The following is a 13,630-nucleotide window of genomic DNA, read 5'->3' as shown; positions in this document are numbered from 1 at the left end:
AGTCGAAATGTCCCAGGGTGGGGTTTGTGTATTTCGCAGTCCTTACTAAGGCCTCTTGAAAATTTCAGAGGGGGCACACGCAGATCGCAGCCACTGAGGCACGCACAGCTATGACAGGAAGGAAGGCAGCCAACCAGCTTCCCTCTCTTCCTTCTACTCCCGGAGGCCACCGAGGTGAACAGGCCAGTGTGGATCTGTTTAGCACGGCAGCTCCACGCTCTGCGGCTATATAAAGGAAACTCACAGACAGACACTTGCATACGGTCTTTCCTTTGTAAAAGCATTGAAACGGAGCAGGACCATATGGCCCTTGCCCCCACCCCACCCTCATCCCACCATGTCATCTGCCTGCCTTTTGCATGTGGAAACTTTTAGTCCAAAAATAACAGTTCAATCAGAAAAGTGAGAAATGCTGAGGCAAAGGAAAAGAGTGTAAGGAGCACAAATAACAATACTGTGGTCGTTAAGCGAAGTCAAGGAGTTTTCGTCCTTTCTCAAGGGCTGCAGATCACATTCTGAGCCATATCCCGTGAGCTGCCTTATCGATACTGAAACACCGGGTGGGGAAGTTAACTACACCATGACGGGACCGTACCCAGGACGTGAGCGGCCACAATTCCGATAATCGGCCTCAAAGAAACGGGAACAAGTGCACCCCGGAACTGAAGATTAACTGTAGCTAATACAACCAAGACGACGCCGGTCAGACCGCCGCCGACCAGTCTGAAGATGGCTGTCGGAGCCGACTGCGCTGCTTCTGCGTGTGGCCCCCTCCCCGTCCCGTGTCTATAAAGGCTCTCGCGCCCCGCTTGTCAGGAGCCGGAGCCCACGCTGGCCTTTCGGCAACAGTGCTCTCATACTAGACTCCTTTCTCTGCAGTTTGCTGCTTTCTGTTCGCTTCACAATACAGCATACACGTCTCTTCAGGTTCACAGATAAAGGTCCAAACCTTCTTTTAAGAGTCATATTGGGGGTTCCCTTGTGGTCCAGCGGTGAGGACTCTGCCTTCCTGTGCAAGGGTGCAGATTAAATCCCTGGTCAAGGAGCTAAGATTCTAACTAGCTGTGTGGCCTTGGGCCAGGTACTTAGCTCTCCGACTAGAACGGCAGCGCCTAAGGCCCTCAGATGAACGGAAGGATTAAGTAAGCAGGATAAGGATGCAAAAGCCTTAGTGAAGCACAGCGTTGGGACGGTGGTGGAGCTTCAGAAGTGTTATGTCCAGACTTCCAGCCCCTTGGTTAAGGCTTTGAGCTTCCCCTGCAGGGCGTGTGGGTTCTGTACTTGGTTGGGGAGTTAAGACTCTGCCTGCCTCCTGGCAAGGCCTAGAAAGCTGTTTCCAGTTTCCCATCGGGCAGGCATCACCGTGATGACTGAGGATGTCTCTGAAATCACTGGGATGTCTTTGCCCAGGGTCAGATTAGGGGAGGGGCCCGCCAGAGGGATGGGATTCCAGGGACAGGAGGCCAAGGGTAGACAGGCAGATAAGGAGCCAGAAGGCCTGTCTGACTTGTCCTGTGGTCTTTGGCGATTACTTCAGCTCTCTGAGAGGCCGTTTCCTAACGTGTGAAACAGGGACGTTTACATGAAACAGCAATTGAAAAGCATATCATGGCGCTGGTTTGCAACACCAGCTGATGTTACTGGTCATCCCAACTGCTGTGTGAAATGGTGTCCTTGGCCTGGGCCCAGGACTGGAAGAATAATGGAGGGATGCCTCCACTCCTCCTCCAAGGGAAGTCTCCAGTTTGAAATCCGGGGACCAGGTTTTCCCTCTCTGGAATTGACCAATCCCCCCCAACCCCAAGTCAGGTAGATAAGCTGGGGGTCGGGTCCGTTGGCCCCGGGAGATAACGGCTGAGACCGTTACTCTGCAATCAGCCCAGAAGTGGCCTCTCAGACACTTCTCTGTCTGCAGGGCCCCGGGGAGAGCAGAGCAGGGGCAGGCATCCAGGCCGGTCAGCCTCGGGGCGCCCTGTCCCTGGTGCCCTGAGCACTGGACGGCTGGGCAGGAGGGCAGGAACAAAGATGCACTGTCCCGCGAGGGTACCCCAGAGTGAGGCCCCACCCCGACGGGGCCACGGGCTCGGGCCCGGGACGTCTGGCAGGATCAAGCCTCAGCCTTGCTGGCCTCTCCTCGGATTGCAGTGAACGTGGCTGGAACTTGATCAGTATTTAGACATTTTGTTCATCACGGTACTTCGGCGTTTATTCTGATAGTTAAGAAAAATTTCACGAAATATTTATTTATCTTGATTACTGCATACTTCTGAGTCCCCTGAACTTTTGCAGCTGAGGCCGGTGTCTCCCTCGCCGCCCCTCACTGCTCGCCGCCCCTCACTGCTCGCCGCGGTGGTGACACAGAGCTGGAGGGAGACGGGGAGTCCGGGTGAGCAGGAGGGCGGCCCACGGAGCGTCCGAACGACCTTGTAGGAAGGTCTCCATCCCACCTGCTGTCTCCTTGCCAGCAGATAGGGCTCAAGGCTGGGCGAAATGGCCTGTTGTAGATCAGTGGTCCTGAAAGGGGCAATTTTACTTTCCACTGTTATTTGTAAATGTGTGGGGCATATCCTGGTGCGTGACTGGGGGAGGCACGATTGACTTCCAGTGGGCAGAGAGCCAAAGATGCTGTGAAGCTTCCTATGAGACACAGGACAGATCATGCCCCCAGCCTCCAACATAGAACCGTGTGACCTGCAAGCGTTAAGATGCAAAGGTTGAGAACCTTCAACTAGAGTGGCAGCATAAAGGAAAGAGCATCAATTTTTCATCTTAAAGATGAGAAAGAGATGGAGAGACAGGAGAGGGAGAAACAGGAAGAGAGTGAAGAAGGGAAAGAGGGGGACAGACAGAGACAGGGAGAGAAGGGTTTCAGTCTCAGAGGCTTAGTACCCCAGCTCCCCCACCTCCCGCACAACCTTGGCAAGTCACCGGCCCTCTCTGAATCTCATTCTTCACATCAGTGAAGTTGGGCTGATCGCACATTCTCCTGGGACCGAGGTTAGGAAGGTGAGGATTCGGGATGTGCCGCACAGGAAGCACGCACACATGGCCCACACCAGAGCTCAGGAGGCCGAGCCCCCCGAGCCTCCCCCTCCTCCCCCTGCTCTCCCTGCTCCCTGGATCCTCCACGGCATTTGCTGGAAAACTGACCCAGGGAAGGCTGCTTCTGGGACTGAAGAGGATTGTTCAGACCTGGACCCTTTAGGGCACTGATGAAAATTCAGTCTGGACAGTAGTCATGGGGGCTTCAGGAGCATACTAGGGTGTTAGGGCACTTACGTCCAAACAGGAGGCAGGGCCCTCATGTCCCAGCAGAGAGCAGGGCCCAACGGTGGGAGGACTGAGCCAACCTCTTATCAGCCCCGCTGTCCAACCCCTGAGCCTGGAGCAATCCCCCTGGCCTCTTCCCACTTCCCCAAAGCCCGGTATAAGGGCAGCTTCTGTGTGCCAACAGCCAGAGGCTGAGAGCGGAGGCTCAGACTCTCCGGAGGTAAGTGTCCCTCGGCTTCCCCGGGAGGACAGGTCCGGGGCTGGAAGAACCCGGGCTCTGTATGGGACATGCCGGGGACTCCGTTCCCTTGCCCCATAATGACCACTGTCCTGCCCCTTCTTCCCCAGTGGGTCTTACTCTGGCCCTGAACGTGAGCACGCCTGTTCCTGCAGGAGTGCCGGTCTGAGCTGCGTGCTGTCCCAGGGAGCAGTGAGGCGCTCTCAGGGAAAGGGACTTGAGCTGACGAGCCCCTGTTCTTCCCCTGATCCTCCAGCTTGGGGTCTGTTCACTGGGGGACAAGGAAGCTCTCCACTTTGCCCTTCAATCTACCAGTTGAGCAGACCCTGCCTCTCCACTGTGTTCCAGGGACCCTGCAGACACAAGGCAAGTCCCCAGGAGGCAACGTGGAGCTGTGTGTCTGTCACAAGACTGCAGGGACATGAAAGGCTGCCTGCTCCTGCCCCTTCTCCTGCTGGGGACAGTTTCTGCTCTCTACCTGGGTGAGTGCTCCCCTTCCCTTCTCAAACATCTTCCTCTCTTCTTTCCTGCATCGTTTTTCACTCTTGCGGGTCCAGGGCCATAGGCCCCTCTGCAGTTGCCCCAGCCCCTCTCTAGTTAGATTTCTCCTGGACCCGGAGCTGTGACCTGAACTTTCCCCCAGGGCTCCTTTGCAGGGAAAAACACCCACCTGTGAAGAGGAGGGCTTCTCACATCTCTCACTCCCAAATTACCCGCACGTGGTGTCAGCTGGCATCAGGTTCTCATGCGATTGTGTGTGTGATGCAAGAATTCTGGCCCATCCAACCCCCAAGGGATCCTTCCAGTCTTTGGTTCCAGAAGGGGTCCCTAGGAAGAGTGAGTGGAGCCATCAGAGCTGTCCGTGGTCCTGGAGGAAGGTGGTACCTGGTCTGATGGTGGGTTATTTCTTTTTGCAGAGAAGGATGCCTCCCACATGGGCAGTCCTCAGACACAGGGAGACCTGAGCCAGGATCCTGAAGGCTCAGGGGGGCAGGAAGGAGAGCTGGCCCTGAGTGGTGAGGTGCTTGATTCGGGGGGAGAGGAGGCCGAGGACGCCCACGACGATGAGGGCGACTGTGAGTTAGACCCAGATGACTTAGATGAGGACGTGCAGTGCCCCAAGGAGGAGGAGACAGTGCAACTTCCTGGTGGTCCTGAGTGCAAGAGCTGCCACTACAGGATGGTGCAGACTCCAAGAAGTTTTTGCCGTGCTCAGGTAAGCGGCAGTGAGGCTGCACCCAAGGAATTCGGAGACCAGAGTGGATTCAGCCTTCTCTCTCTATCATTTAGACTAGGGGTTTTCCAAGCCTAGTATCCAGCAGAAGTCTTGTTAAAGCACAGATTTCTGGGCCCCATCACTTCAGTTTCTAGATTAGTAAATCCGAGGTGTAAAGGTTTATGACAAATTCCTAGGTGATGAGATTGTCGGTCTAGAAATTACACGCTGATAGCCACTGGTTTAGATGAAAAGCTTTGGTGTGGGAGACACCTGTGTTGTGTCCTGGCTCTGCCTCATCAGCTGTTTTATTTGGGCAATTCACTTCACCTTTCAGGGCTCCGGTATCCTCATTTGTAAAATGGAGATGCATGATGCCACCTCTTAGAGAATTATGGTGAGGATTAACTAACACAGGGAAAGTATTTAGAATATCTGATGTTGTTCGGTCGCTAAGTTGTGTCCAACTCTTTTTGATCCCATAGAGTGTAGCACTTCAGGCTTCCCTGTCCTTCACCATCTCCTGGAGTTTGCTCAAACTCATATCCATTGAGTCAGTGATGCCATCCAAGCATCATCCTCTGCCGCCCCCTTCTCCTTTGGTCTTCGATCTTTCCCAGGGTCAGTCTTTTCCAGTGAGCCAGCTCTTCGCATCAGATAACCAAAGTATCGGAGCTTCGGCTTCAGCTTCAGCTTCAGCTTCAGTCCTTCAAATCATTATTAGGGTTGTTTTCTTTAGGATTGACTGATTTGATCTCTTTGTAGTCCAAGGGACTGTCAAGAGTCATCTCCAACACTGCAATATGAAAGCATCCGTCTTTGGCACTCAGTGTTCTTTGTGATCCAACTCCCCGTACATGCCTACTGTAAAAACCATAGGTTTGACTCTATGGGCCTTTGGTGGTAAAGCGATGTCTCTGCTCTTTAATTTGCTGCCTTGGTTTGTCGTAGCTTTCCTTCCAAGGAGCAAGCATGTTTTAATTTCTTGGCTGCAGTCACCGTCTGCAGAGATTTTGGAGCCCAAGGAAATAAATCTATCACTGTTTCCACTTTTTCCCCTTCTATTGAAAAAGTGATGGGACCAGATGCCATAATCCTCGCTTTTTGAATATTGAATTTTAAGCCAGCTTTTCCCATTCTCCTCTTTCACTCTCGTCAAGAGGGTCTTCATTTCCTCTTCACTTTCTGCCATTAGAATTATATTGTCTGCATATCTGAGGTTGTTGATATTTCTCCTGGTATTCTTGATTCCAGCTTGTGATTCATCCAGCCTGCATCTTGTATGAGGTACTCTGCATATGAGTTAAATAAACAGGGTAACAATATACAGCCTTGACGTACTCCTTTCCCAATTTTGAACCAGTCTGTTGTCCCATGTCCAGTTCTAACTGTGGCTTCTTGATCCACATACAGGTTTTTTAGGAGACAGGTAAGGTGGTCTGTTATTTCCACCTCTTTGAGAATTTCCCACAGCTTGTCGTGATCTACACAGTCAAAGGCTTTTGTGTAGTCAATGAAGTAGAAGTAGATGTTTTTTGGAATGCACTTTTTTCTCTATGATCCAATGAATGTTGGCTATTTGATCTCTGATTCCTCTGCGTTTTGTAAATCCAGCTTGTACATCTGGAAGTTCTTGGTTCACATTGCTGAAGCCTAGCTTAAAGGATTTTGAGCATGACCCTGCTAGCATGTGAAATGAGCACAATTGTATGGTAGCTTAAACATTCTTTGGCATTGCTGTTCTTTGGGATAAGCATGAAAACTGACCTTTTCCAGTCCTGTGGCCACTGCTGAGTTTTCTAAATTTGCTGACATCCTGAGTGCAATCGGTGATGGGTAGGGAAGCCTGGCATGCTGCCGCCCATGGGGTCACAAAGAGTCGGACACGACTGAGCGACTTAACTGAACTGAACTGATTGAGTGCCCCACTCTAGCAGCATAATCGTTCAGGTTTCTCCACAACCTCACCTAGCTTTTCGTGGTGATGCTTCCTAAGTCCCACTTGATTTCACACTCCGGGGTTTCTGGCTCTAGTTGAGTGGCCACACCACAGTGGCCATCTGAGTCACTAAGACTTTCTGTACAGTCACTAAGACTTTCTGCATAGTTCTTCTGTGTAGTCTTGACTCCTGTTCTTAATCTCTTCTACTTCCGTTAGGTCTTTATTATTTATGTCCATTAGTTTGCCCATCTTTGCATGAAATGTTCCCTGATATCTCTAATTTTTTTGAAGAAATCTTTACTCTTTTCCATTGTACTCTTTCCCTCTACTTCTTTGCACTGTTCCTTTAAGAAGACCTTATCTCTCCTGCTATGCTCTGGAGCGCCACAGTTAGGTGGGTATATCTTTCCTTTCCTCCTTTGCCTTCTGCTTCACTTCTTCCCTCAGCTATTTGTAAAGCCTCCTGAGACAACCACTTTGCCTTATTGCATTTCTTTTTCTTGGGGATGGTTTTGGTCACTGCTTCCTGTACAGTGTTGTGAGCCTCATCCATAGTTCTTCAGGCACCCTGTCTCTCAGATCTAATCCCTTGAATCTATTCTTCATCTCCACTGTATAATCATAAGGGATTTGATTTAGGTCTTACCTGAATCGCCTAAGAGGTTTTCCCTGCTTTCTTCATTTTAAGCCTGAATTTGGCAATAAGGAGTTCATGATCTGAGCCACAGTCAGCTCCTGGTCTTGTTTTTGCTGACTTTATAGAGCTTCTCCATCTTTGGCTGCAAAGAATATAATTTGATATCAGTGTTGGCCATGTGGTGATGTCTATGGGTAGAGTCATCGTTTCTTTTGTTGGAAGAGGGAGATCGCTGTGACCAGTGTATTTTCATGACAAAACTCTGTCAACCTTTGCCGTGCTCATTCTGTATTCCAAGGCCAAACTTGCCTGTTACTCCAGGGGTCTCTTGACTTCTCTCTTTTGCATTTCAGTACCCTGTGATGAAAAGGACATCATTTTCTGTGTATTAGTTCTAGAAGGTCCTATACATCTTCACAGAACTGGTCAACTTCAGCTTCTTCAGCATCAGTGCTTGGGGCATAGACTTGTATTAGTGTCGTTTTGAGTGGCTTGCCTTGGAGACAGAGATCTTTCTGTCCTTTTCCAGTTCCACCTGAGACTGCGGTTCAGACTCTTTTGCTGGCTACGGACTACTCCTTTTCCTCCAAGGGATTCGTGCCTTCACAGCTGCTGCAGTGGTCATGTGACTCATATGTGCCCATTCCCATCATTCTAGTTCACTGATTCCTGACATGCTGAAGTTCCCTCCTGTCATCTCCTGCTTGACCAAGCCTAACTTACCCTGATTCACAGCCCTAACATTCCAGGCTCCTATGCAATACAGCATCAGACTTTCACTACCAGATGCACCCGTAACTGAGCATCGTCTTTGCTTTGGCCCAGGTGCTTCGTTCTTTCTGGAACTATTGTAATTGCCCCCACTCCTCCTCAGCTGCATATAGGACACCTTCCAACCCGGGGTCTCACCTTCTAGTGTCCTATGTTTTTGCCTTCTCATACTGCGAATGAAGTTTTCATAGCAAGAATACTGGAGCGGTTGGCCATTCCCTCCTCCAGTGGACCAGGTTTCGTCAGGACTCTCCATGTGACCTGTCCGTCTTGGATGGCTCCACATGGCATGGCTGAGAGCTTCATTGAGTTACACAAGCTCCTTTGCCAGGACAGTGCTGTGATCCATGAAGGGAGAGTGGTCCTTGGGTCATTGTAGGTTCTCCATAAGTGCTGGCCATGGGGGTGGGAGGGAGGCTCAGAAGGGGGGAGACTTATGTGTCCTTGTGACTGATTCACATTGCTGTTCAGCAGAAACCGACAAAACACTGTTAAGCAATTATCCTCCAACTGCAAATTAAAAGAGAATAACAAAGCATTTGACCTTGGAGATCAAGATGAAAAGTAAAGGCCAGAACAAGTGAATAACCGCTTTAAACATCTTTCAAATATAATGTTATTTTGTATACAATTGAATAATTCCATATAAAAATAATGTAAAAACATTTTTTAAATGGCGCTTTTAGTTATTCTGAGTATTATTACTCTTTATTGTCAGGAGTTCCTGACATCGAATAAAGAAGCAAGAGATGGGATTCAGGGGCACTATAGACCCCTGATTTCTGAGCTGGAAAAGGATGTGGGCGGGTCTCGCCTTGCAAGAAAACAGTGAGTTTCTACCCCACTTCGTCTCTCTGCAGAGAATCTGCAGGCGTTGCTACCGAGGCAACCTCGTCTCCATCCACAGCTACCAGTTTAACCATCGCGTGAGACGCTGGGCAGGAAGGACCAACCAGTCACAGGTCTGGATCGGAGGCGTCATCAGGGGCAGGGTAAGTGAGGGTCAGTTCTCAGGTCTTGTTTTAAAGGTGGTTTAATACTGCAAAGTGAATCCACTATTGTTTTACATTTTTCATTATTTAGGACGGTGTTGGGTCTCTGTCGCTGCGCTGGCGCTTCCTCTAGTCGCCGCCGCTTTCTCTACTTGCCGCCGGTGGGGGTTGCTGCCTCCTTGCGGTGCTCAGGCTTCTCACCGCTGGCTTCTCACCGCTGGCTTCTCACCGGCGGCTTCTCACCGGCGGCTTCTCACCGGCGGCTTCTCACGCTGCACAGCGTGGGCTCTAGGGTGTTGGCCTTCACAGCTGCTGCGAATGCTCGAGAGACCTCGCTCAGTAGCTTTGATGCCAGGTCTTAGCTCCTTTGCAGCACGCGGGGCCTTCCAGGACCAGGGATTGAACCCATGGCGCCTGCAAGGGCAGGCAGCTTCTTCACCACTGGACCACAAGGGAAGTCGTTTCTGAGAGCCTCAAGGCACCACCTGCCCCCATCGAGCCTCATCCTGGGCCGGAAGCTGGCTTGTGCTGACTTAGGAGACGTGATGACTGAGCGCTTCTCTTCCTCACCCGTGTTCAGGCGCTTCTCGCTTGCAGCCTTAAATCTGCCATGGTGGATGCACTTACACCAGAGAAATGGACAATTATTATAAATCAGGGTTCTTTCTTCCCTCTGCCTCACACTTTCCACCAAAGCTGGCTGTGAAATGTTACTTAGCACATCACTGGAGTCAGGAGACGAGAGTTCACACCCAGCTTGGTCCCTTAGTGGCTGAATGCCTGCCTCCGTATTTCAGTGTCCTCATCTCTGAGGGGGTCCTTCTCTCAGAGTGACCCGGGGGCTGTGCCTGAATAAGTGCCGCCACATTTGCTGCTCACGTGTGGTCCCGGGACCAGAGTCTCAACATCACCTGGTAGTTGGAGAGATACAGGACCCTGGGCTGCACCCCAGACCTCCCGAATCAGGATCCGCATTTCCACCAGATGGCTAGGAGACTGTCTGCTCAGTGAAGTCTGAGAAGCCTGCTGTGCATGAGAGCTGGAAGCGATGTTTGCTGTTACGTGTCACTGCCTGAAAACGCTCAGGCGTGTGTCTGTACGGGGGGTCCTAGCCAGGTGACACAGCAAGAAGAGATTGTAGACACAGTGTCCAGAAGGGATGCTGAGGGGACTTTCAGGAGCCCCAGCACCTGTCTTCCTGGACCTCCGCCCTCTGACCCAGCCTCTCTCTTCTCTAGTCCCGTTGCAGGAGATTTCGCTGGACCGATGGGAGTCGCTGGAATTTTGGATACTGGGCCCGAGGGCAGCCTGGGAATGGGAGAGGCCACTGCGTGGCCCTGAGCACCAGAGGTGAGGGGGCCAGGCGCCCGGACAAGGCGGAGGGGTGGACTTGCACACACACCCCTTTGAGCTGCGCAGACACGCCTCCCCTCACACCCTCCCCCACTAGAGAACCCCACCCTGTGTGTGAGCAGGGCTGAGGGGCAGGGATCCTCAGAGCCACAGTGAGGGGTCCTGGACGGGGCTGGGGGCTCTGTGTCCTCCAGACTCAGCGAGGCTCCTTCCCTTCCTCTGATGGGATGGTGACAAGGAGTGAGTGTGGGACAGATGGGAGGGACAGTCGGGAACAGGAGGTGTGGCCGAGGGACACGGGAAAGATGTGGGAACTAGGGCCAGCTGACAGATGATTCCCCAGCTCCCAACAGCTCGGCTGCCCGATGTAAGGGAGTTTAGAACAGGGCCGAAGACCACACAGGCTGGAGTCAGGTGGCCAAGGTCCTCAACTGGCTCTACCACGTGTCTGCTGAGATCAGAGCAGGTTATCACTCCCCCGAACCTCAGTTTTCCCCATCTGTGAAATGGGAGTGCTGACTGTCCTGACCTCTTGGCGTCACTGTGAGGATGGAAGGACAGTCCATAGGAAGCCCTTTACACACTGTCTATGCAAGGGAAGAGATCAGTGATCGTGGCTAGCTTGGACATGGGGAGACATACGGCCCTCAGATTGCCGGGAAAAGGTGACCTGTGAGGTGCCTGACGGTGGGGGTTGGGGGGACACACTCAGGTGGGCAACTGACATCACTGTGCTCTCTGCCTGCAGGGGGTCACTGGCGACGAGCTTCATGCCAGAGGCGGCTGCCCTTCATCTGCGCCTTCTAAATCAGAGGCGTGGAGACCCTGCTTCTCCACCATCCTGGCCACCCCGCCCCACCCCTGGCCCCCTTGCCCCTCGCTTGTCCACGTCATAAAAACTACACTTCTCACGGCATCTCCTGACTCTGTTTTCTTCATTGCGCATGTTGGAGGACTCTTCGGGGTTGGGAAATCTAGGAAGCTCTCAGCTTGGCTTTGTGGGGCCCAGACTGGGTCTTTGAGGATTTAAAAGCTGGAGCAGGATGGCTGAGTGGTGAGGGTTGGGGGGTTGGGGTGCTGGAGTGTTTGGCTGCAGCACTGGCTGGGGGTGGAGGTGGGCCAGGCCGAGGAGGGGGTGTCTGGCTCCAGAAGACCCTTTCCCCGGGTCCCGTGGAAGAAAGCCGTTGGTGAGCAGTTGGGCAACTGGCCGTCTTGGTCTGGATTGAGTGAGGCGTGTGGGGCGGTGTCGGAAGTGGTGACTTTCCAGAATGGAGGCCACATGGTGGATTTAAGAATGGGGTGGAGACGGGAGGTCCCACCAGGGGTCTCCACATGGTGCATGGAGAAACCTCCTCAAGGGGTGGACGCCTCCTCCAGCTCCGTGTCGTCTTCACCTCATGTTCAGTTCAGCTCAGTTCAGTTCAGTTGCTCAGTCATGTCCGAGTCTTTGCAACCCCGTGGACCGCAGCACACCAGGCCTCCCTGTCCATCACCAACTCCCTGAGTTTACTCAAACTCATGTCCACTGAGTCGGTGATGCCATCCAACCATCTCATCCTCTGTCGTCCCCTTCTCCTCCTGCCCCCAATCTCTCCCAGCATCAGGTTCTTTTCCAGACAGTCAGTTCTTTGCATCAGGTGGCCAAAGGATTGGAGCTTCAGCTTCAGCATTGGTCCTTCACCTCAGGTAGTGGCCCCCTTTTCTCCGTGGGTTAGTTCAAAGGCCACAGCTTTCTCCGAGATGGCTCCCCGACCACATCCTCATGGGAGGCTGTCTTCCTTGCTGCCCTCCATCCTGTGTCCCCTCACTTGTCCCCAGCCTCCCTCCCCTCCCTGGAGGGGCCACCGTCTCAGCAGGGAGCTGCCTCACTCCCCGAGGGGCTCGGGGCCCAAGTCAGGCCGTGTGCAGCCAGGTGGCTCCAGGGCTGGCTCTCCAGCCCCGAGTCTCCCTGGCTTCTTCCATCTTCTCGGGTCCTGGGGTCACTGAGACAGAACAGTGTTCCTGCACTTAGCTTCGTTCCAGGTTGGGCTCCAGGAAGGATCGGAGCTTGAGGAGGCAAGAAGCTGAGACTGCCAACTGGTGTTCAGAGGGCAGAGAGCCCTGGATGGTGAGAGGGAGAGTGAGAGAGGCTGCCTGGGGGTGTGGCTCTACGTGGGGCCCGGGGAGCTCAAGGATGTCTGGGGTGCCCGCGTACACGGGTGTGTGGGTGTCTGGGTGTGTGCAGGAGTCGGTCTTTGGATTCCTGGGTATGTCTGTGTACATGTGAGTCTACGCCTGTAAATGTGCGTGAATCTGCGTGAGTCAGCGTGTGTTTGTGCGTTGCTTGTGTGCCCGTTTCCTACATCTCTGTGGAGATGCTTGGATGCCCGTGCACACACGTGTGTGTCTATCCATGCTTTCTCTTTCTCCACCTCACTCTCAAGGTCACCTGATGGTGCGGGCCATGTGTGCGTGTGTTCAGTTGCATTCTCCATTGCAGGACAAATCCAAGGTGAAATTGTCTCTACTTCTGGGTCTTCTACTTGGGACAATTTCAACTTTTCATCTGAGTCAATCTCCTTGGCCTTTAGCCTTTCTGTCTTGACTCCTTTCTACATTTTCTGGGGTCAGAGTCACAGAGCCACCTTCCTCCCTGGCCACCCGCCCGTTTCAGGATCTCTGCACGTAAAGGAGCAGGGACTGGGGAGCAGGCCTTGCAGGGACTCCTCAGGACACCTGCGAGCCTGCAGTCTTGTTCTACTGTGACATTCTCAATGTGTCCTTTCTGCAAGATGCAAATGATGGCCGCATCTTTTGCTGTGAGCTCACTGACTGTTCTGGGCTAAGCATTTCCTGTGCATTACGTCCTTTAATCCTCATAACACCCCCATGAGGTATGTGTGCGGTGCGTCCAGATCTCAAATGAAGAAAGTTAGTAGACAATGGAACCAGTACCAGCCCCTCAACTGCCTGACCCTAAGTTCACGCCCTTAACCACCAGGGCCTCATGGGAGAAGCTGGGCCCTCCTGGGGTGAGTGTGTGCGGCGGGGTGTGTAGGGGCGGGGTAGTGACCTCCATCGCGTTCTCTATTTGCAGGGCTCAGTGGGCAAATGTCCAGGGTCAGGCGGGAGCCATCCATGGTGCTGGGAAGGAAGTGGGCAGGATGTGAAGGAGAGGCGCTTGGCCTTTTCCCACCAGGGACTGAAGTGTCCAATGTTCAAGCCCCTTGGG

General features: G+C 52.7%; 1 protein-coding gene across 1 annotated transcript; it reads left to right on the top strand.

Annotated features, from left to right (window-relative positions):
• Positions 1–3,929: 3,929 nt before the first annotated feature.
• LOC128060847 (proteoglycan 3-like) lies at positions 3,930–11,276 on the top strand. The gene is made up of 5 exons (XM_052653213.1): positions 3,930–3,990; positions 4,426–4,724; positions 8,935–9,066; positions 10,305–10,416; positions 11,168–11,276. The coding sequence occupies exons 1-5, from the start codon at positions 3,930–3,932 to the stop codon at positions 11,224–11,226; spliced, it is 663 nt and encodes a 220-aa protein (XP_052509173.1). The 3' UTR covers positions 11,227–11,276.
• The last annotated feature ends 2,354 nt before the right edge of the window (positions 11,277–13,630 follow it).

Source organism: Budorcas taxicolor, chromosome 15, assembly GCF_023091745.1.
Source record: "Budorcas taxicolor isolate Tak-1 chromosome 15, Takin1.1, whole genome shotgun sequence".
NCBI lineage: Eukaryota > Metazoa > Chordata > Mammalia > Artiodactyla > Bovidae > Budorcas > Budorcas taxicolor.
Note: the sequence above shows the minus strand (reverse complement) of the source record. Positions and strands in the feature narration are given on the sequence as shown.

Coding starts and splice junctions, on each gene's coding strand:
- LOC128060847 (XM_052653213.1), top strand. CDS start 3,930: ATGAAAGGCTGCCTGCTCCTGCCCCTTCTCCTGCTGGGGACAGTTTCT. Junction 4,725..8,934: donor GAAGTTTTTGCCGTGCTCAG/GTAAGCGGCAGT, acceptor GTCTCTCTGCAG/AGAATCTGCAGGCGTTGCTA. Junction 9,067..10,304: donor GAGGCGTCATCAGGGGCAGG/GTAAGTGAGGGT, acceptor TCTCTTCTCTAG/TCCCGTTGCAGGAGATTTCG.